At 37.9% G+C, this 22,926-nt stretch overlaps 2 protein-coding genes across 6 annotated transcripts in view; both read right to left on the bottom strand.

The window, feature by feature from the left end:
- Positions 1 to 5,244: 5,244 nt before the first annotated feature.
- Positions 5,245 to 11,848, bottom strand: cdv3 (carnitine deficiency-associated gene expressed in ventricle 3). 3 transcript variants are annotated; one of them, XM_050057153.1, is made up of 5 exons: positions 11,406 to 11,848; positions 10,610 to 10,686; positions 8,874 to 9,010; positions 7,669 to 7,835; positions 5,245 to 6,659 (listed from the first exon to the last, which is right to left on the bottom strand). In XM_050057153.1, exons 1-4 carry the CDS (start codon positions 11,589 to 11,591, stop codon positions 7,669 to 7,671), a joined length of 567 nt encoding a protein of 188 aa, XP_049913110.1. In that variant the 5' UTR covers positions 11,592 to 11,848; the 3' UTR covers positions 5,245 to 6,659. The 3 variants fall into 3 exon arrangements, with proteins under 3 accessions (XP_049913110.1, XP_049913108.1, XP_049913109.1); XM_050057151.1 differs by having other exon boundaries at positions 7,673 to 7,835; positions 11,406 to 11,845; XM_050057152.1 differs by having other exon boundaries at positions 7,673 to 7,835; positions 10,610 to 10,683; positions 11,406 to 11,844.
- A 5,391-nt stretch (positions 11,849 to 17,239) lies between these two features.
- The window catches only part of tmem108 (transmembrane protein 108), a 68,948-nt gene continuing 63,261 nt past the window's right edge, over positions 17,240 to 22,926 (bottom strand). For 2 of the 3 annotated variants that reach the window (XM_050056841.1, XM_050056842.1), the window contains exons 4-5: positions 21,270 to 21,421; positions 17,240 to 17,877 (exon numbers count right to left, since the gene is read on the bottom strand). In XM_050056841.1, the coding sequence (XP_049912798.1) occupies positions 17,761 to 17,877; positions 21,270 to 21,421 (269 nt within the window). In that variant the 3' untranslated portion in view covers positions 17,240 to 17,760. Of the gene's footprint in view, positions 17,878 to 18,386; positions 18,439 to 21,269; positions 21,422 to 22,926 lie in introns of all 3 variants that reach the window. The other variant, XM_050056843.1, reaches the window with a different exon arrangement.

The raw sequence follows: 22,926 nt of genomic DNA, 5'->3' as shown, positions 1-22,926 counted from the left end.
TGACAAATCAATCTAAAGTTTTCTGAGCCATTTTTAAAGATTTGCATCTTCAAAAATGTACTGAAAATGAGTTCAGAAAGACAGGTTGTGGTCAAATGTCTGTTCCAGATTCTGTAAACTAAAACCCACTTTCAAGATTAAAGTTTTAGACATGGCGTCATTCACAAGGATCACTTTGTTTTTGTTAGGCTCTTCACTTTTCATTACAACAGAGTTGAACAATTAATCAATTTATTAATGTAAAATTTATCTCCAACATGATTCCCACATTTCATGGACAAAATATCAAAACCTTTCCATGACTTTTCAAGGAGGCTTGTTTCTAAATTAAAATAATTCTTTTAGGAAAGACCCCCCCCCCATTGATTAACAGTTTTGTCTGTGAAATGTTGAGAAATAGTGAAATATCAGTGAGATATTCAGTATAAATTCACAGATCCCGAGGTGACATCTACAAATTCCATGTTTTGTCCACACATCAAGTCAAAGATAGTCAGTTTATTATCACATAATAAAGAGTAAAGCGGCAAATTGTCACTTTTGAAAAGCTCACATTTGGAGAATATTTTGGATTTTTGATGGGGGAAAAAGGAATAAAATGATTATCAGCAGGGTTCCCACAATCATGAAAAACCAGAAAAAAAATGAAAAATCACATTGTCCAGGCCTGGAATAGTCATGAAATTAACAAATGTGTGATGACGTTTTGTTTCCTATCACATACACTTCCTAATTTTTACCTTGTGTTCTGTCTCTCCTTCCATAGCTAGATCGCTGAAATCATGTTCGAATAGAGTTTGAATCTGATACGTTAGAAAAATGCAGGGCAAGTAGGGCAAGATTTTATTATTTTTTTTAATTAATTTAGAAACAAGCCTTAATTACACTTACGCATCTTGTTATGAATTAATGCTAAATGGGTTTTTTTTATTAAAAGTATAATGCCTTTTACTTCCAGCGGCCAAATGGGAGCACAATAACACTTAAAAGATGGGAAGCAGTTTTGTTTGAGTAAGCCTCACAAATATACCCTGTTGGACTTTGGTATTAAACTAGAACACTTTTATGCAATAGACCCCGCCTACTGTCATGGACACTAGAAAGCAGTAGTATGAGCAGACAGGAGGCTAATTTGTGGTCAAGATGAGAGGACTGACACTGCTGTGTTTGGTGGGATTCATTCTCGCAGCCTCGGTAAGACAGTGTGATGGATTGGTGGATTTGACCAGCTTTACTGAAAAGGAAACAACTTTAATTGATTAAAAATATTTAACACTGCTTTTGCTATGTAGGTTTTATTCTGTAATGTATTACTCTGGCTGTAACCTGGTAAATAAAGTACTGCACTTTGCTTTTCATTTTGCAGTGACTTGAATTTTGGCAACTTTGTCTCACCTAGCGCTAAGAATAGTTTATATTAGTGTTTCAGATGTTATTTAGTGTGCTGTATATTTAACAATGTACAACTATTGCTTAACTGACAGTGTTAAACATAGATTGCAGAACCTGACGTCCGATTTAAACTCAACAACTGTGACATAAATGAGGAATATGAATGTACATGACACACAAGAATCAGTGAATAAGCTGGTGCTTTGATCATACCGCTGTCGCCTCTACGAAACAGGTTTATTGATTATTTTCCTGCATTCGTCTGGACTCTTATGTCAATGACCCTGCAGAAACAGAACACCCAATGTGATGCCTTTGGTTTAGGGTTTGTAGCCTATGTATATGTTTTTAATCCAAGTGCTATACATTCCAATTTCAGCTGTCTGAAGGAGGCACGGTGCCGCTTGCAAAAAGGGAAATAAAGGTAGGTGAAAAAAGTGGCAGGAGGTAAGCCAAGTCCAAAAGATCACTGAGAGGATTTCTGTAATCAATAGAGGCTGACTGGTAGTAATCACAGCACAAACTGAACAGCCAGGAAATTAAAATAGCATTGTGATGATATAGTGTTACCTCCAAATAAATTAGAACTGTTGATAAGATACAGGCAGCTGGCACCACTGCAGCAGAACTAACACACGAAGAAATGAATGGCTTCTTGGAAATGGGGGGAAATTACATCTAAAAAATGTTGTCATACAGCATTCCCTAAAAGATCCTTAGCTGGGAAAATCAAAACAGTAAGTTCCTACCTGTTATCCAGCTGCTGTGCAAATATGTCTACTGTCTGCGTGGAAAGATGGTGGGAGAAACCATCACTGAAATATATAAATTTTAAGAGGTGAAGGTGGGTCAAGGCAGTGCCCAAATCTGTGAACATACTGGTTTCAAATGTTGGTTTTGCCTCAGGAAAGCATGTTATCATTGCTGACAGACAGAAGAGATTTGTGAGATCAACAAAAATACTTTCAAGGATTCAACCTCTGGGTAATGGGAAAATATAACCTTTTCATTTTTTGTTAAAGATTGCACAGGAAATGTTGTGTGAGTAGCCTTAGTGCACAGATAATGTTAGCGGAGGCAACAAACGGGGCCAACTAGTGCAACAGCAGACCTGTATCTTGTTAAAGCGCTAAACTAACAACAATAATAGTATTAATACAATGACCATAAACAGCTACATGACTAGCAAGTGCTCCTTTGGTTGCATGTGATTACCTGGTTGAACAGGTGACTTAATTCAGTCTATGGAGGCGGAGGCGCGGCTGTCACTTGCAGGGCTAACGTTAGCTTAGCTAGCATTAACATCAGCTCCAGAATAAATTACTGTTAAACGTAATTTCAGCACCTTTCTGTTTTTATCCACCGACTTGTTCGGAAAATTGCTGCTTTTGCCGTCTTTCTCAGTGTTGTTGTAAATGTCAGTGTCTCCAGTCGGTTCTTTTCACAGTAAAAGTGTAGCTAATTTCTAACAACTTGAGTTTAGCTAGCCCGCCATTACAAATCTGTTTTGTTAAACCGGAACGGGCTCATTGCGCATTGATACGCTGCAGCACCACCTGGTGGTCGGCGATAGTAACAGCAGATCAAAATAGGAGGAACAATCCCACTCAAATATAATGAAATAAAGTCTACTCAAAGCACTGTCTAATAAGACCTGTGTTTGTTTAGTTTATTATTTGCAATGTTTTGCCATTTAATCCTTTTTTAGCATTTAACACAGGAGAGCAGGGTTGCAAGGTAGCATAGGTGTAGATATAATTGGGGACACATCACCCCTTAGTATTTAGAGCATGCAGGGTGCCCTCACATTTTCCTTGACAAAAACTTTTCCATGATTTTTCAAGGACCTATAATATATATATATATTTTTCCTTGCTCCACTTGCTCTGCATTTTCCAAACATCAGATCAGATTCAAACTCTATTCAAAGACGAAGAATATATATTTTATTACATTAAATGTTTCACTTTGCTGTCAAATACACACAGGCCTGAAATACACACACATGCACAAACAGGACCTATAACATATGTTAAATGGAGGGATGTTGAGGGAGAGGGTGAGGGAGTGTCCATGGATAGGTGCCCTGAGCAGTTGGGGTGCTGGTGCCTTGCTTGAGGGCACCTCAGTGCTGCCCAGGAGGTTAACTGGCACCTTCCAGCCACCAGTCCACACTCCATATCTGGTCAAGACTGGGACTTGAGCCCGTGACCCTCCGGTTCCGAACCCAAGTCCCCACAGACTGAGCTACTGCGCCCCCCAAACATAATTTCAGGTAGCTGCCATAGATGAAGACAGAGCTGGAACACCAGGAGAAAACGAATAAATGTACGTGATGGTAAACAAAACGTTGCCACACATTGATGTTGCATCAACAGCTATTCATTAGCTGTTATCTTATATTACATGAAAGGTTATCCATGGAAGACTACTGTTCAAGTTCATTACACGTGTGAAAAAATCCCATGACCTTTCCAAAACTTTCAATGAGTTTTACTAATTCCTTGAATTTTCAAGGCCTGCAAAATGTGAGGGTGAAATTCCATGACTTTTCCAGGTTTTCCACTACGGTGGGAACCCCTAATATGTACATTTGTCCCCCCATCCAAAACATAAAATGAGATTTAAGAAGGGACGCCAGGGACACATCCCCTTAATATTAGAACATGTACATTTGTCCCCCACCCTAACAGAAACATGAAAGTGGCAGAGGACTGTGCTTTGCCAAAATTAAAGACATCTACGCCAAGGTCCCCCACCCAATGTTGCGACAAAACCTACACTTCAGCAACTAAGCCAATATTGAAGTCTGATGAACTAATAGGAAAACACAAAATGTTATCATGTGGAATGAGATAACTGAGATAATTCATCAACAAATTTGCATCAGTTTTACTGTAAGTTCCTCAAGTGTTTTCTTCTTTTCCTTCAGACCACTCCACCTCCATTCAGTATCTGGAGCCCTCTTAAAAGTAACGATGAGTTCCCGACTGAACCACACACAGGAAACGTGACCCAGGTAAGAAACTTTTCAGCATTCACCACCATTAGTGTTTGTTATGATTTTAGGATGTAAAACTGTCTGTCTTTTCAGGGGAAGCAAACATGAAGACAGAGGGGCCGAACAGATGGCGACATGTTTCAAATCAGAGACAGAGACGACCTCTTAAGTACTCTGCTGGTGTTACTGCCTCCTTCAAATAAACATTTCAAGTCTGTTGTGTGAGAAAAGTTTCTTTTATTAGTATGCTTGGAATTCATTTGAAATGTCTACTTTTTCCAAAAAGGGCTGGATCTTGATAATTTCACGATTTGTCAAAATGAGACAACAATTCAGCGACTATGAGAGGGACAGCAGGTTAACAAGTCTTGAGTTTACAACTGGACAACACTTTTTCTGGTAAAAGACACCACTTACAGTAAATCCCAATTTTCAACGTTTAAAGATTCACACAAGACTTCAGTAACAAGGAACACTTTATTTTTTTGTGTTAGGCTCTTCTCTTTTCATCACAAATATTATCTACGTCCACCCAAAGTGTTCCAGCAGGGATCAACGCTCCCCGACATCTTTTATGGAAAGGACAGAAACATAGAACATAAATCCAGTTCTTCTTCTTCTTTCTAAACATAACTATGCTTGTAGAAAAGAAAAAAAATTGAATTTAGCTGAGTGTACCACTTGTTTTGTAAGTTGGTAGTACTCTGTTGGTTTGGTGACGGTTTGCTTTTACAGACGAGTAGTAACTAACTCTCTGGAAATAATGCACAAGCTTCCTGTTCTACACAACTGCAATGAGGGCTGACAGTACATTTACTTATGCGGAAAAGCCTTGATTTTTTTTAAAAAAAAAAAAAAGGTGTTAAAACTGGGGTTGAACGGTACCACTTCACAACAAATTATAAAAGCTGTGAACTCAGTATGGCCACACAACCTCAATAAATATGTGTTTAAAGTGGTTTCCCATCATTTTTCTTGATACTGTAACATCTGTGAGCATCTGGTGTCAAATCACTGTAAAACATTTGTTACCGAAAGAATGATTTGAGATTAGAAACAAGCTTTAATTTCTTTTGCTGATGTCTAAAACAGACCAAAATAAGAGAGGGGCAGCAAAATCAAACAGTGGATATGAAAAACAGTTAGTAGCTGTAATCATCAGGCAAACTACAACAGCACTACATTCTTGAACAGAAGGATTTTTTTCATTTGTATGTTTTTTTTTTTTGTCACAAGTGGTGAGATCCAGAGGCAGGCAGCAGCCTGTGAGACAACAAGCAGAGTTCTCTTCAGATGACAAAGCAGTTTCTCTTTCTATCAGTAAGGCCACTTTATACAGAAATTCTAAATGAGGACCACAACCTATCGCTTCTTGTCCATAGATCTTTGCAGAGTGTCATCACCATGATGAAAGGAAAAAAAAAAGCTTCAAGTTTCTAAATTAAAGAGCCTGATGGCCGGCTTGTATGTGGGGAGGGGCTGATGTTTGCCTCGTTCACCACCACAGCAGGACAAAAAAAAAAAAAAAAAAATGCTCAGTCCACGTTGTCACCACCAGCTTTGCTGCTGAGGTAGTATCCCCACGCCTGAAGCCCCCACCGCAACTCAAAAACACCACAAAATATCGTGTGCGATTGGGTTATAACGATCTTGCAAAAAAATAGATATTTTCACAGAAGTTTGTAAAATCATCTTGCCTAAAGTTATCCTCTGTGGCTTTATCGAAGCAAGTTGAAGTCCAGAGAAAGGTTGCGCCACACAACTGCTGCTCTGAGTACAATCCACACAGGACAAATCTGTCATCTGCTGTTGCTGCTGCAGTGTTGTACGTTTGGGTGTATTTTGCCAATTCCTTTTCAATTATTCCCTCTTTCAACAGCCCCTTCAGACGCAGTCCTTCAGTTTTGCCAACCAGTGTATGTTAAGTGCTGCCATTTATTTAAAGGGAGTGTCATTGTATGTGCTGCGGTTGTATTGCTGTGCATGAATATGACGCTGTGTGTGTGTGTGAGTAACCAGTGTGGTGATGTTGGCAGGTGGGCTCTGTAGGGACTGCAGTCAACACAGCTGGAGTTCAGCTTCCTTCGAGGGGCTGGGCAGGACCAAGCTGAAGGGGCCAGGGGACGGAGGGGAATGGCTCTACTTATCCCCCAGGATGGCATATTGGTTGTCGAGTTGCAAGTGCTGCATAGAGGCGCCACCGCTCTCCTCTCTACCACGGTTCCTGTGTTTCACAACTTCAAAGGTCTTCTCCATTTCCCTGTCCCTGAAACACAGACATGTAACATTTAAATCAAACTGCAGCAAGACATTAACCTCTCATTTAAACCAGGGTTTTTCCTGCATAGACAAGTACGAGGCGGCGTCTCCAGCTCTTAGCGGGGGTCTTTATGGTAAACTCTATTTCCCAACAAACTTGCTCTTGGTGAATTTCTATCATTTGTTACTGCAATTGCGGCATCACACCAATGTGGTGGCACTGTATGGTAATCAGCACAGTGCACCGGGAAAGGCGCAGCCAAAGAGGAAGAAAAGACCTTTTTGGCTGAACTGCAGCAAAGCAGGCATCAGCCCGATAAACAAGAAAGAAAGCCGATGAGGTCATTATTATTCTCTCTTTCCCTGCAGCACAATTTTTTAATATAGTTTTATATCACCAGCTGGCAGGTAACAATGCCATTGCAAACGATAGTTGGCATTTGTGAATGCAGCTCTATGCAGATTCAAAATTCCTGGACTCATAAGCAAAACATTGTTGAAACAAAAAAACATGCCTGCTTCCAACTGTAGTAAAGCAGACAATAAGCTCCAACCTTATTTTCATGAAAATGAGTCGTCCTCCGAGCTGGGCAAATAACGTTGCTCTCTATGTGCAGCCTGTTGTGAGACAAGTATGTAGGGGCCGTCTAACGGCAACACTGAAAAGAAATACTATAAAAATATTCGCTCATAGTCAATGTAGTGTCCCCAAAAATCCCTTCACACATCAATGGTCTCCGTTAAGTTATACTACAACACTTAATTTGGTAAAAATGTGCTTTTGCATAATTTTGGGGAATTCTTGTTGTAAAAAATATTCAGTAACTTCACTCTTATACAGTGTAATGTCACGAAAATCACTTCACACACATATGATTATTATGACTCAGAGAGCATACTGCTTGTAAAACAGTGTTTGCTGAAGCCACGGTACACGTGATCAGGATGGTACCACCTCCGCCTCATTTTGAGCCAGGAAAAACCCTGTTAAACAAACTATTGCTATCGGACTCTACCTACTTGCGTGTCTCCGTATGCTTGGCGGTGGACAGTAGGGAGGGAAACTGTGCGTCACTGAAGATCTCAGGAGGCCCCTGGGTGGGAGCTCTTCTGGCGTTGGACAGCCGAGCCCCTGGGGGGCGATATACACCAGCAGGCTTCGACTCAGGCTCCTCTACCTCCTCTGTAATTATAAAAATCACACCAGTTAGAAGAAAAAATAATTTGGGGTTTCTAAAGGCATAAACAAGTTAAATGTAAGACTTTTAAAATACCACTTAAAATGAAATTTAAGAGCAAACTTGCTAAAGAAATACACAACAAAAGTGAAAATATGGTAAATTCATTGATGTCAGTTCAAAATGACCAGTAAAGTAAAATGACACAGATGATACTCACTGTGCTTACTGCTCTCAGCACAGAAAAATAAACAAGGTCTTAGTTTAACAATGCAGACTGATGGCCTGATCCATGTGCGACAACACCTGATATTCTGGCAGTGACATGACTAAAAATATTTAAAGGTCCAGTGAGTCAGGTTTAGTGACATCTAGTGGTGAGGTTGGTGAGCTGAAACTCCTCCTGTGTGTCAAGCATGCAGGAGAACTACAGTGGCTGATGCAAAAATGCGAATGAACCCAAATAGAGCCAGTGTTTGGTTTGTCCATTCTGGGCTACTGTAGAACAACATGGCAGACTCCATAGAAGAGTAATCTCTCCGTATGTAGATATAAATAGTTCATTCTATCTAAGGTAACGAAAACACAACAATTCTTATTGTCAGATGATTTTAAACTAAGGAAAACTAGTTATGAATATTATATTACATTTCTGCCATATGTCCCCCTGAACCCTACATACTGGACCTTTAAGACCCATCCAATCTGAATTTATGAGCATGTAAGGCCTTTTATCAGTAAATATGTACTTAAGATACTTTTTAAAGACCCGCTGCCACACATAATTATTTTATGATAATAAAAAATTAAAAACATGTCTGGCTTGGAACACACTAGAGAAATTAGCTTAGTCATAGGCTCCCATAACCCTATAGTATCCCATAATTAGCAAGAGTGCTAATAAATATGAGCTCAGTGTAAATGACATAACTAGGGTGGGAAAAAACAACAAGGGTATTCTTAATAAACAGTGTTATGCTCATTCCCTGACTGTCAATTCCTGACACTTTAAAACAAATGAAAGTTTGGGTGGGTTTACTCACGCACGGGTGCAGCAGCAGGAGCTGGGGCGGCACCAGACTTGTTCCAGGGACCAGACATTTTGTCTCCGCTGACCAGAATGATCTCTCCATCCTCACCAACCTCCTCCTTCTCATACTCCTCTTCCTCTTTCTCATCACTACAGACAGACAGTAGGCAGTTGAGCTGTGGTGAACCCATGGTGAGCTATCCAAGATTTTTTTGTTTCTCCAGTTGAGTTTGACAGAGATCTGCTTGTAAAACAGGTTAATCTATTTATCAATTTATAATACATATCATTTGTAATATGCACTAAAACTCACGACACAACCTATCAGATAAAGTAAGGATGGTTAAAATGACACTGACACTGACAAATGGTTCATTTTATGCCTAAAAAGTAATTTATTTTGACAGTTTATTTTCAGTAAGGCTGCATTAATAAGTATTGTGAGAGTATTATACCACAACAATCAATCCAAATAGTAAGGTAGCGTTTCAAATCATGGTTTCATAACAAAATAAAAATACTTGATTAAGAAAGAAAATTTAATGAAAGGTTCTTCTGATGTAGTATTCAAAGGGAAATAATCTGCATGAAATTCATCCAAATCACGTTTTACTCAAACACATAAGCTGCAATTATGATGTTCACTTTTGGTTTAACAGTGCAGTTCATCAGTTTTTCTGTACTGTTATTGTTATGCATTGAATATAATATGAATATAAATACAGGGAGGGATGCACATGTTCTAAATACTGAGGGGGACGTGTCAAAATACATAGTTTTAAGTGCTGTTACAGACACTCTCCAGGACCTCTGCCATCACTGTGGATCTGAGGATACTGATGGTAACTTTGTCTCTGGAGACCTGAAAAAAATAAAACTGATCTAGGGCTGCAACGATTAGTCGACTAAAATAATCTGTGACTATTTTAGTAGTCGACTAATCGGTTTGAGTCATTTTTCATGGAAAAGTACTATAAAAGGTTCCCCAAAATACTCTTACTGCAGCTTCTTACGTTCAAATATTGGCAGCTTTACACACTCTCCCATGACAATGAACTAAAACCCTTGGGCTTGAGTACGAAACAAGACATTAGATGACATAATTTTGTGGTTTGGGAGAGACAGACCAACATTTTTCAACATTTTAATACATTTTTCAATATAATGATTTGTCGACTAATCAAAGTAATAATCGACAGATCAGTCAACAATGAAAATAATCGTTAGTTGCAGCCCTAATCTGGAGTCAGGCTAACTGTGCCGTGACACCCAGAATTTGCCCCAAAACCAATGCACAATGACTGCTACATAAAAACACTGGGGAGGTTCAAAACATACATGCTGTCTTCTTGCTTCTTCCAGTAGTATAACCATTTAAAAGGTCCAGTGTTTGAAACTTAGGGGATTTAGTGTAGGAAAGCAGTTTCAAATTTTTAAAAAATCAGTGTTTTTCCTATGCTCTTGTCACTGAAGGGCTGCTAACTATGGTGGCCAATGCGAAAACGCAAAAGGCTCTATCTAGAGTCAGTGTTTGGTTTGTCCATTCTGGGCTACTGTAGAAATATGCGGTGCAACATGGCAATCTCCGAGGATGAGGACCCCCTCCTTGTGTAGAATTAACAGCTCATTGTAAGGTAAGGAAAACACAACAATTCTAATGTTCAGGTGATTACACACTTAAGTAAACACACTCAAATGATGTCATGTGGACAAGGAATCAAGACAACCAAATACATATGTGATTCTCACCTTATCTGTAAAGCCTGAAGCCGGAGCCCGCTGTAATCCACTTCTTTCTGCTCAAAATCTTTCCATTCCTCGTCCTCCTTGGCAGAAGAAGGCATTAATACACAACGCTTATTACAGTAAAACTACACTGGTAATATGGGTGATGCCTAATTCACTTAGGCCCTCCTTTAATAAAACATCTGCACCCTAGTCTCTTCCCAGGAAACTAATATACAGGCCATACCAGCATAGGTCAACGTTACCCACCAGTGTGACAAGTTATCTAACCTTATAAACGATAATGTTTAATTGTCACACAATCATAATAATGTTATCTAAAAGCTAAAAAGGATGTGGACACCGTGCAAACTTGTGACAAATGGCGGCTTGGCCTAGTTGCACAGCCACGATTCAAAGAAGAGGATGACAGCTCCCCCTTGCACACACACGGCCTTTAACACTCTATTAGCTGATAAGTGGGCCTCAAACGTCAACGTGTAGCTAATATTTTGACGCTTGACGGAAGCTAATGTTGTAAAAAAAAATTAAGTGTACAACGCGTGCTAAATGTCGTCTCCCGTCTGAATGTGCTCCAGGTGAAACCATATGCTAGCTAGCAACCGGCTTTGCCTCCCTTCACATCTCTATTAACGTTACACGCTTGGTTTTCCTGCATTAACGGGTGAAACGTTAGAGACGCGTTAGCAAAGCGGGCTAAATATAAGCAGGAAGCAGATTGTGACGAGGGATGCAAAATTTGACACGACACCGGTATCTGGGAAAGACTGAGGCAAAAAAGTTACCAGGGAGTAGTTACCTTTTCAATCTGTGTGTCCTGATTCTCGTTTTTCGCAGATTTTTCCTTCTCCTTTTTAGTCTTTTTCATCACAGCCGACGTCGGTCCAGCGGCGGTGTCTTTGCCCTTTCCTTTCTCTTTCTTCTTCTTTTTATCCCGCTTGGCAAAGAAATCGTCCAGGCTCTTCTCTGGTGGTAGATCCGCCATTTTCAAAGAGCAACGTTAAACTAGTGAGCTAACCGAGCAATGACAAATGTGAAAATCTGCTCCCCGGCGGTGAGGACAGCTGCTCAGACAGTCAGTAAAGATGGAGTTAGTCCTTCCTCTGGCGGTTTAACTTCTGTTACACGCTGATAAAAATGTCCACCCTGGTTCCTTGGCCGAATCGATGACTATCCTGACAACCATGCCATGCACGGACTATTTGACAAATCTGTATCGTCACCCGGAAACACCTCTATCCTGAACCGGAAATAGTATGAGCCACAAAAAAATAGTCACAATATTAGTACTTTTTCTCATATACATCAGTCATATTAAATTATATTTTTTTCTGTATTTTAATTTTAAAAATACTAAAAATAATAATTCATTTTTTTCCCCCTGAAGTTATTTTTTTGTTTGTTTGTTTTAATACTATTGAGAGTAGATTTAGGAATTAAATATCATGAATATGAAGAATTGTAAAATAAGAGTGAATTACAATGATGTGGAAGAAACTTGTACTCTTAAAATTAGTCACAATATTAGTACATTTTTCATATACATCAGTCATATTTTATTAATTTTTTTCTGTATTTTATTATTATTATTTTTATTAAATACTCTAAAATTGAATGCAAAAAATTCCTAAATTCAGTTTTAATTCCTTACTTCCAAAAATGTTTTTATTACTTTTTTGTTTAAATACTATTGCCAGCAGATTCGGGCATCAATTATCATGAATATACAGAATTGTAAAATAAGAGTAAATGACAATGATGTGGAAGAAGCTTGTACTCTTAAAAATATTCACAATATTAGTACATTTTTCATATACATCAGTCATATTTAATTTTTTTTTGTACATATATATATATTTATTTTAAATTGTCTAAAATTAAATGCAAAAACATCCTAAATTGTTTTTGTTGAAATACTATTGCTAGCAGATTCAGGAATAAAATATGATTAATATAAAGAATTGTAAAGTAAGAGTGAATTACAATGATCTAGAAGAAACTTGTACTCTTGGTCAATCTTCATTTTGATGAATAATAAAATAAATTCGATGAGCTACAGTTGATCATACTTTAATATATGTTTAATACAACTTTAATCAGAAACTTTTGGCACATGCATGGGCAGACATAGCAAAAAGCGTCATACATTTTGATTTCATAGCTCACAATTTTGAATTAATAAATACGTTTGAATTACCAAAATTTGTATTTGTCATTCCTAAGATTTCATGTTTTTTTCCTCCTGGCTGAATGGGGACTCCATATTAACGCAGATATGTTCTGAACCCATGTTATATGTAACTGTAGCTTACAACTTATTATTTTGCATCTAATATGTAAATTTTTGTAAGTTTAAATAGAAAAAAATGTTGCAATGATCTCAGATCCCAGGATTTAATTTGTCATGTCTTTTTAATATCAATTCTAAGATCAAATTCTCACCATTTAGCAACAGACAAAACAGATTAGTATGTATTTATGTGATTGTTTACAAAGGAGGTAAATCAGAAACTATCATCACAATTACACATTGCAAAGAATATTAGATATGCATTTGGATGTGTTATTTAGTGGCTTCTTCTATTCTGGAGTGTGTAAATCACCCCCTTCTCGCTGAATTTGTATTGTTGCCTACAGGCCGTAGGTGGAAGGTGCCTGCTCTTAGGACAAAGAGATTTAAGGTTTCCTTCGTCCCTTCAGCCATTCAATTGTTGAATAGCAGATAGTCTGTAAACCGTTTATGTGCTCATATGTCTATTTGCACAGATTGCTCAGGCTGCTGAAATCTGCACTTTGCATTGGCACTTTGCACTTTGATGCTTTGATTGTTTTCCTATTAATCTTCATTTATTTTATTTTTAAGCCTCCTAGAATCTGCCCATTATGCCATGTTATGTGTTGTTGTCCATCAGTGTTTTGTATTTTGTATGTTTTGTGTATTTGCCTGGCTGCAAACCAATTTCCCTGAAAGGGACAATAAAGATACTTTGACTCTAACTTTGATTGTGTTGTGTAGTGTGAATGTATGTTTTGTATTGTCGCTATGTAACTGTGTAGACCCCAGGGAGAATATCTGATGCAATGAAAATGCTAATGGGGATCTTAATAAACATGGAATCAAAACAATCTAATTTGATGGTGTTTAAAATATTACACAGCACTTACACATCTTATTTTGACTGAATATAACCTCCAAACATGTTAAATAGAAGAAACTTTAAACTCATGCAATACTCTTCCCTCTATGTTTGGTACAAACTTTCCAAACAGCACGTGGCCATTCATTTATATAGATTTTCAAATATGGGTACACAGAAAAGACGCTGTCAAAAGTTGAACTGTCATGTTTTTCTAGATTTGAACAGGCGCACAAATCTGTTAATAACACTCATCAAATTAAGCCTCTCCTCTGCAGTGAAGCAGGCTTGTAAACAGATTATTGCACTGACGTCATATTCCCAGAGCTGGAGGTCACTTGTCCACATGCAGCACTGGTGGACAAAGAGAAAATTCTAGCTCACTGCATCAATGGATGTGCTGTGGTCGGCAAGACTGTTTACACTGCTTTGTTATGTAGTAAACCAGTAAGTGTGATATCTAACAAACACATGCAGTACACATGGTCTGACACAGTTTCTGTGGTGACTTTGTGGCAATGTGAGGAAACGTGTTGATTAAATTTAGGATTTAAGAGAATAAATCAGTCAAAGAAGCCAGTCAGTGTTTTTTTGTTCCTTTGTTTTATTGCTCAGCAGTAAAAAGTACAGTGTATACTACAGTACAAAAAATACATAATGTTGAACACTGCTCCACCGTGCCACTGAACGTTTAGTAAAATATCCACTTTTGAGCGTGCAAAACAAGAAGCCCAGCTGTGAGCATCCAATGCAGGAAATATCAATATGTTTAACCGTGTCGTTCAGCATCACCTTTTGGACCAGTGATCTCTGAACAACATCTCACAATGCAGAAAATCTTTAGCGACGATAGAGGCAGGCAGCATTGATTATTGAATAAAACCGCAGCGATGCAAAATAAAAACAGATGATAGAAGGACCACAAGTTCAATAATTAAACAAAATATTCAAACGCTCTTTTTTTTGTATGTAATTAAACTGCCTCTGTATGTGCTCACAGTAAATATTCAGCATACATTATTTATCTCAGTGTTTTTATTGGTCAAGATTTTTGACAGCCTCTAACACGTATTATGTGGTCCAGTAACTAATTCACAATCATTCAACATTTCAACAAACACGGTTTGCATTGATGGACAAACACATTATTTATGGAGGGGAGACATTTACAGTAGCAAGGTTGGTCTACATGTTTCCTACAGCGCTGAGAAACTCCTTCTCAAACTGGGCTATAACCAGTAGCCACTCCACGATACAGACAAACAGACAGACAGACAGACGCACAGATAAAACTGAGCTGAACGTGACACAAAGTCATGTCTGACTTAAAATAACAGTGATATTTGGTTAGGGGGGGGGGGGGCAGCACATTGAATTCATCTGACCACACTCACACAGTATGCTTACATGCACAAACAGGGCATTCACACACACATACTGATATATATAGATATATATAAAGGGCCAACATAAGGAATTAAGACATCTATGTGGTCCCTCTTAAGAGAAGCTGGTGACACATGAGGGGGGAAAGCCATTTTAAGTCAGTTTCCTGTGATGAACATCTCTTTAATCGCTGCTCGATGCCGACCTCAAAGCAACCAAATATTCTGCCCAAAATAACCATCAAAACCTGGGCCCGCATTTATCAAACTGCTGATTGATTTTTAGACTTTGCCAAAGTACAAATCCTTCATGTTTACTTGCAAACTTAGGCATAAAAGCTATTTATCATTTACTGTAACGATGTTCCAACATTTTAAAAGAACGCCAGAGGTAACAGCCGTGCAAGCAACAAGAACAAAGCTGACATTGTGTTTGCTATCAATTTCCATGCATCTTTATGGTCTGAGTTTGTTGTCAGTTACGATTCCTCTGATGTCTTACAGCAGCAGAATGTCTTTCCTGCTTTTTGCATCCATGTCATCCAATTTCCTGTTATTTAATTCCTATTTTATATATATATATATATATATATATATGTAACCTTTTTTTTATAGCCACTTTATGCTTGACTTTGTTTAGCTCTATTGTGTTTGTTTTCTTGTTTTTGTTTTCTCACATAACTCGTCAAGTAAAGTTTTTTTAGATATCTCAGGAAGCACTGCACTCTGTCTATTCCAGCTCAGAACATGCTCTTAAAAGGGACAGTTCACCCTCAAATCAAAAATACATATTTTACCTCCTCCCTGTGGTGCTATTTATCAGTCTAGATTGTTTTGGTGCAAGTTGCAGAGTTTTGGAGATATCAGCCGTAGAGATGTCTGCCTTCTCTCCAATATAATGGAACTAGATGGCACTCAGCTTATGGTGCACAGAGCGCCCCCAATTTTTTTTTTTTTTTTTAAACCTAGCAGCAATTTCTCTTTCCAGAAATCATGACCTGGTTGCTCAAGATAATCTACGGATTTTGTTGTGAGCAGTTTTATGTAAAAAACTATTTTCTTTCAACCGAACTACAACCGCCAAACGTATGCACATACAATCACTTGCACTAGATGTGCTCCCTTTATCCACTGCTCATTTTCATTCACTGCTACTCATTATAATCATTATTATTATTATTATTATTGTTACTTATTGCCGTTTCTTTTATTTTTGTACTTATTTTGCATGCCTAGTTTTTTAAGTTTTATGTTTTTAAGTTTAATTTTTGAAATCTTTAATCTGACTCTTTCCCCTTGACTGCTGTAACACTGGAATTTCTCATGGGATCAATAAAGGTGTATCTTATCTTACTATGCAGGAGGAAGCATGCACTTACTAATGGAGAAGAGGCTTGTGACAGCACGAGATGTAAACACTTATGGCATCCTCCTCGGCTGAGCTGTTACATTAGCTATCTCAGTGGTGGTAGTGAGCTAGCAGTAGATGCATGCTTCCATTTGCACGGTGAAACAGTTGGCGGGTGTAGTTCAGTAGAGAGAAAATAGTTCCTACATGAAACTGCTCACAACAAGGTCTGTTGATTATCTTGATTAACCAGGTCATCATTTCTGGAAAGAGACATTACTGTTAAGTTTCTCAAATGTATTTTTGGCGCTTTGAGCACCACAAGCCGAGTGCCATCTAGTTCCATTTTATTGGAGAGAAGGCAGACATCTCTATGGCCGATATCTCCAGCACTTTGCAACTCACACTGAAACAATCTAGACTGATAAACAACTCTAAAGGTAAGGAGACAAATGTGTATTTTTGATTTTTGGGGTGAAGTGTTCCTTTAAGGGCTTGTTTATGCTTAACGTTTGATATGTATACAGACACAGTTGGAGCATTCTGTCTGTACTCTGTCTTCATTTTGTCCATTTATGCCAACATAAAGGACGCATGGAAGTATGAGGGCAGTGACGTTTACAAAGTTTGAAACAGGCCTATCTATTTTCACACACAAAGGGAGTATAAATAAGGCCTAAAGGTTACTCAGCTGTAAGCTGTTTGCTTAATAAATGTGTCTCATTCTTCACTTTCAGCAGACTTTTTTTTTTGCTCTTTAAGTCATTTTTAAGTGAACTTCTCAGTTTGATAAATATGGGCCCTGATCTCACACACTGTCCCTGTTTCCCCCCCATGAACATATAGGTGCTATATTCAAGTTCAACAGGCTATAAGTATTTTGGGATTGATTTTAAAGGAAAATAAAATTACAAAGAACAGCTTTAATGTTTTTTTTTTTTCATAGCACGTTTCTCTCTCTAAAGCAGTTTTCATGTGGCAACATCCACAGTGCACTCACCATCAAGCCACCGTAATGAAACAAAACCACATATACTCTGTATTTTATAAAGACAATAAAAACCTTTTATCACAATTAAGCCTTTTGTAGAAAATGTACATCAGAAAAATATGCAGGTGCATCCTCATAGTAAATAGTGTCTGTTTACATCATCTCTTCTTTCAGGTTGTTTTTTGTCATATACAGTATAAAGTCTCTGAATATTTACCACATTTATAAAATAGACAACAACAGCAGGGGGAGTAGAAGAGGAGAATCAGACAGTGTCTCTTTTTTTCCTGTCTCTAGATGGCAGAAGCTTTGTCCCTGTTGATGAAGAGGGTCTCCTGGCAGAAAGGGTTAACCAGGACCACGCTGCTGCCGCTGTAGTCTCCATTAGGGGGTAGACAGGTGTCATGATCCTGCAAATACACACGCAGGAAAAAAAACAGTAAAGGGAAAGCAGTGATTCATGATTCAGGGCTCACCATTAAGGCGACACGCTGCAGTCTACTGTGTCTAAGTCTCTACGGGCAATAAGCACTAGTGTGGGAGCGCACAGAATTAAATATGGGTTTGGTGCACCCTGGGGCTTTTAAGAAGATGGTGAACAAAGATATCTGACAAAGCTACATGAGCAGAGATAGAAAAGGAGGTGGAGGGGAAGATGTAAAAGGGAGGGATGATGTAGAAATGCTTGTTGATGGTGAGTCAGCAGTAATAAGGCAGTGCTGGAGGAGGGAGGTGTGAAAATCTAAATGATTTGTATTATGAGGCCATTTTATCAGCGAGATCCGATCAAATCAAACTAACGCTGTCATTTCGGGGTTTGTGATCATTTCGCCTGGAGCACTGTCATTTACCTAAAGCACCAGGAGAAGCTACGGCTGCTGATCTATAGAGACAGGTAAAACAGGGAGGGAAACAACACCTGGGTGTCACCAGGGGCATCCCACACATGATCCAACCTCAGCTTCCCTCTCCTGACGCCCCACAGGCAGAATGCAAATACACCAATGGATGAGGAATAAAAGAAAGGAGACACACAGTGAAAAAGTCACTGGAGAGAAACTGATGAAAAAAACATGCAAACATAACAAAACACTAGCCCCTCAAATGAAATGTGGAGGAAGATGAGGCAGAGGGCACATTTAGTCCTAACTGAACAATGACACTGTTATACAGCACCACTTCCACCAGATGGAGCTGTAATGCACTAAAAACTGAGCCGATGCACCTGATCCAAAACTTATCTGGTTATTTTTCTCAGTATGAAAGAGACCAAATATAATTAGAAAATTGGCAGAAATAAACAGGGGCTGAATGAAAAAAAAATCAAATGATTCATGGAAATGATCTGAAGTTGCATATTCACATTCTCAGCTACAAAAACAGCCAATTAGCAGCAAGTCAACAGATTTATATAAGTTTTCAAACTAACATGAGACCAAAGACCTTCTTCAGGAAGTCTAACTATAAGCTGGAAAACTTTACAAAAGCTCAACATCCAGACTATTAATATTGGTGCTGGACATAAGAACATGTCAAAGTCTGCACACTAAACAAAGCTCCCATAAAAAATGACCACCAAGCGACATCTCAAGCATCAAGCTCTTCTTTAGAATTGGTGGAAATTTATATATGTTCATGGGAGCATCATCTAATCCCTGGACTCTATTTCTCCATATAACTATAGGTTGAATAATTAAATATGAACTCAGAAATCCTAACAATATAGAGCATGCCAAACACAGAAAAACATAAGCAGTGTTAACTGGAATGTGATGTTATTTTATAGCCTCTGTATTTAAAAGCTGTGCCTAAAACACCCTCAGCAGAATATTCTTGACAAACTGACTAATGATCTATTATTCTAATCATCATCATCATAAGGTCCAAGTTTCTACTGCAGAATATTACTTGCAAAAGTAATTTTTTTGACCTGCCACTAACCAAACTCTGTACAGTTTGAATGTCAAATAAATAAATGAATAAAAAAAATCACTTTGTAGTTATTAATGTAACTGCTCAATTATATTTTCTTTAATTTTATCTAACATTATGGTCTAAATATTATTTTAAGCCTTCTCTCTACACTGCCCGGTATGCAGTTCTGGTGGAAAATACTAAATCCTGAAAGATTTTTGCCCCAAACATTGAAAATTTTAAAATATGTAGTCCAAAAATCCAATCCAACTGTGTACAATTAGTGTAATCACATAATGTTTCCACCTCTTGATATCATAAAACCCTTCAAATTCCCTGAAATATTACAGAGGACATGACCAGAGTGTCCTAATTGGTAGCTACAATCCTGTTAAACACTTAAAGCTCTTTTATCAACTTGTCACAAGTTGTATGGAAGCCCATTTTCACCAGTGTAATGAAAAAAATAAAAATCCTGCAAGTCATTATAATGAGAAATGTTCTCAAAATAATAACATATTTATCTCAAAATAATGAGAAACTTTCTCAAAATAATGACTTAGTATTCTTCCTCATTATTTTGGATACAAAGTTATTATTTTGCTAACATTTCTCATTATTTTGAAATATTAAGTCATTATTTTGCTAAAGTTTCTCATTATTTTGGATACAAAGTCATAATTTTGCTAATCTCATTATTTTGGATACAAAGTCATAATTTTGCTAACGTTTCTCATTATTTTGGATACAAAGTTAAGTTTGCTAACGTTTCTCATTATTTTGGATACAAAGTCATTATTTTGCTAAAGTTTCTCATTATTTTGAGATACAAAGTCATTATTTTGCTAAAGTTTCTCATTATTTTGGATACAAAGTCATTATTTTGCTAAAGTTTCTCATTATTTTGAGATACAAAGTCATAATTTTGCTAACGTTTATTTTGGATAGAGTCATAATTTTGCTAAAGTTTATTTTGAGATACAAAGTCATTATTTTGCTAAAGTTTCTCATTATTTTGAGATACAAAGTCATAATTTTGCTAACGTTTCTCATTATTTGGATACAAAGTCATTATTTTGCTAACGTTTCTCATTATTTTAAGATACAAAGTCAAAATTTTTCTAACGTTTATTTTGGATACAAAGTCATAATTTTGCTAACGTTTCTCATTATTTTGAGATACAAAGTCATTTTGCAAATGTTTCTCATTATTTTGAGATGTTAAGTCATTATTTTGCTAAAGTTTCTCATTATTTTGAGATACAAAGTCATTATTTTGCTAAAGTTTCTCATTATTTTGAGACACTAGGTCATTATTTCGAGAAAGTTTCTCATTATTTTGAGATACAAAGTCATTTTGCTAAAGTTTCTCATTATTTTGAGACACTAGGTCATTATTTCGAGAAAGTTTCTCATTATAATGGTTTTCTTTTGTCACACAGAGGCTGAAAGGGGCTTCAATACAGTTGGTATAGGGTTTAAAAAGTGTGCTTGTAAATTAAATTGAATTGTTTTCCCTTACTGTTTTAATTCAGCAACATTACACATTCGTAATAAGAGTACACTGGTGTACTGATAGGACAATACTTTCATATCCCTTTACTAGATGTGAAAAACGAACTCCTAACAAGTGATTTTAATAGATTCCCTGCAGGGAAATTCTCTTTTTGCTTGTTCCAAAAAGCATCTCTGTAAATCGTAGTAATACAGTGTCATGCTTCAGCAGGCCTCGGGGCTTGCTGACAGGGGAGATTGAACATGGATCCTCTCGTTGTTTCCATACTCATTAAAACCATTCTGCTGACTGATAGTGAAACATCAAGTAAATGTCCCTCCACTTCTGTGTGCAGTGCTGTGCACTAATAGTCAGTGTGCCAATGGTTCATACCTCACTCTCCAGAGTGTGTATCTCTCTGGGCAGCTCCACAGCGTGCCTGCTGAAGTAGTCCATGGTGATGGCGTTGTTCCAGTAGCTGAGGTTGTTCTCTTGACTTGACGACTTCTTCTTCCTCCTCATACAGCACACAGTCAAAAGCACAGCTAGAGCGGGCAGAGACAGGGAAGGAAAATGAGGGGTTAGTACAGAGACTGGAAGAGCTGCTGCTTCAAATAGCCTCTGAAAGCACCCACACAAGCTGCTCAGGTAGAGGCTGTCATGTTCCACGACAACATGCCACTGTTACAAGAAAAATACCATCTTGAAACATTGTTTGAGATGGCGACTCATGGTGTGCCTTGTAGTCATTTAGAGCTATCTAAAACAATAAAACTGTCAGCAGTCTCTCAGCAGGAAATCACACAACAAAATAATTTATTATGAAAGGGGAAGAAATCCTTATTTCTCTGTCTCCAACAGAATGCAAAAAAATGTGTTTTGCTTAAGGTGCAACTCTACTACTCAATGAAAAATACTCTCTTGTCCTTGCTGTTGTTATGCTATTGCACTCTCTCCAACTTAATACAACAAGATGAAGCCCTGAAGGTTGTCTGGAGGCTGTTAAAAGGTATTCGGAGAAATGAGGGAGATCACTTTATGAAGCCAGTGTAACCCAGGAACATTGAAGAAAAGTAAATGTGAAATAAATAAATTACAGTGATTTATTACAAAATACCTCTACTGTGACCTTGGGTGAAAGTTTCCTAAATGTTCTAATGCATAGGATTTCGGGGGATATATTGGCAGAAATGGAATATAATATAGTAAGTATGTTTTCTTTAGTGTATAGTCAAATGAAAATAGGAAATCGTGTTTTTGTTACCTTAGAATGAGCTGTTTGTATCTACATAGGGAGCGGGTCCTCATCCACACAGTTGTGTTGCACTGCCATGTTTCTACAGTATCCCAGAACTGTCAAACTGAATGCTAGAGCTAGATAGGGCTATTCGCATTTTTGCGTCCTTCACCATAATTAACAGCCCTGGGATGATCCAAACAGAGTCAGAGAAATGCTGACTTCTTTTGTGAAATCACCTGGTCCATTTGTTTTGGAGAGGAACGGACCTCTGCGGATAATTCAGCTCCTGGTAAAAACCTCCTAAACAATAAACAAATCCTAACTGGGAGTTCATGCTTAGCACATGGCTGAAGTTTAAGCTGGTTGCAATCTGCAATCATCACCACTAGATGTCACTACATGCTACACACTACTCCTTTAAAGGTCTAGTGTGTGGGATTTAGTGGCATCTAGCAGTGAGGCTGCAGATTGTTACCAACTTGAAACTTCTCCCGTGTGCCAATCGTGTAGGAAAACTGGCCCTATCTAGAGCCAATGTTTGGTTTGCCGCTCTGGGCTACTGTAAAACATGGCAGACTCCATGGAAAAGGCCTTCGCCATATGTAGAGACAAATGGCTCATCCTTAGGTAACAAAAACACAATAATTCTTAGTTTCAGGTGACTATTCACGAATGAAAGATCATTGCTTGCACAATACTGTGTATATCGATCTAAAATGAAAACCGTATTAGCTCGAACATTCATTCTTTTGCTGCAGAAAGCTAAGGCTTCTGTACTCTGGGTCATCACATTGTACTCTCTTAATGATG

This window comes from Epinephelus moara, chromosome 11 (assembly GCF_006386435.1).
Source record: "Epinephelus moara isolate mb chromosome 11, YSFRI_EMoa_1.0, whole genome shotgun sequence".
In the NCBI taxonomy this organism is placed as follows: domain Eukaryota; kingdom Metazoa; phylum Chordata; class Actinopteri; order Perciformes; family Serranidae; genus Epinephelus; species Epinephelus moara.
Note: the sequence above shows the minus strand (reverse complement) of the source record. Positions and strands in the feature narration are given on the sequence as shown.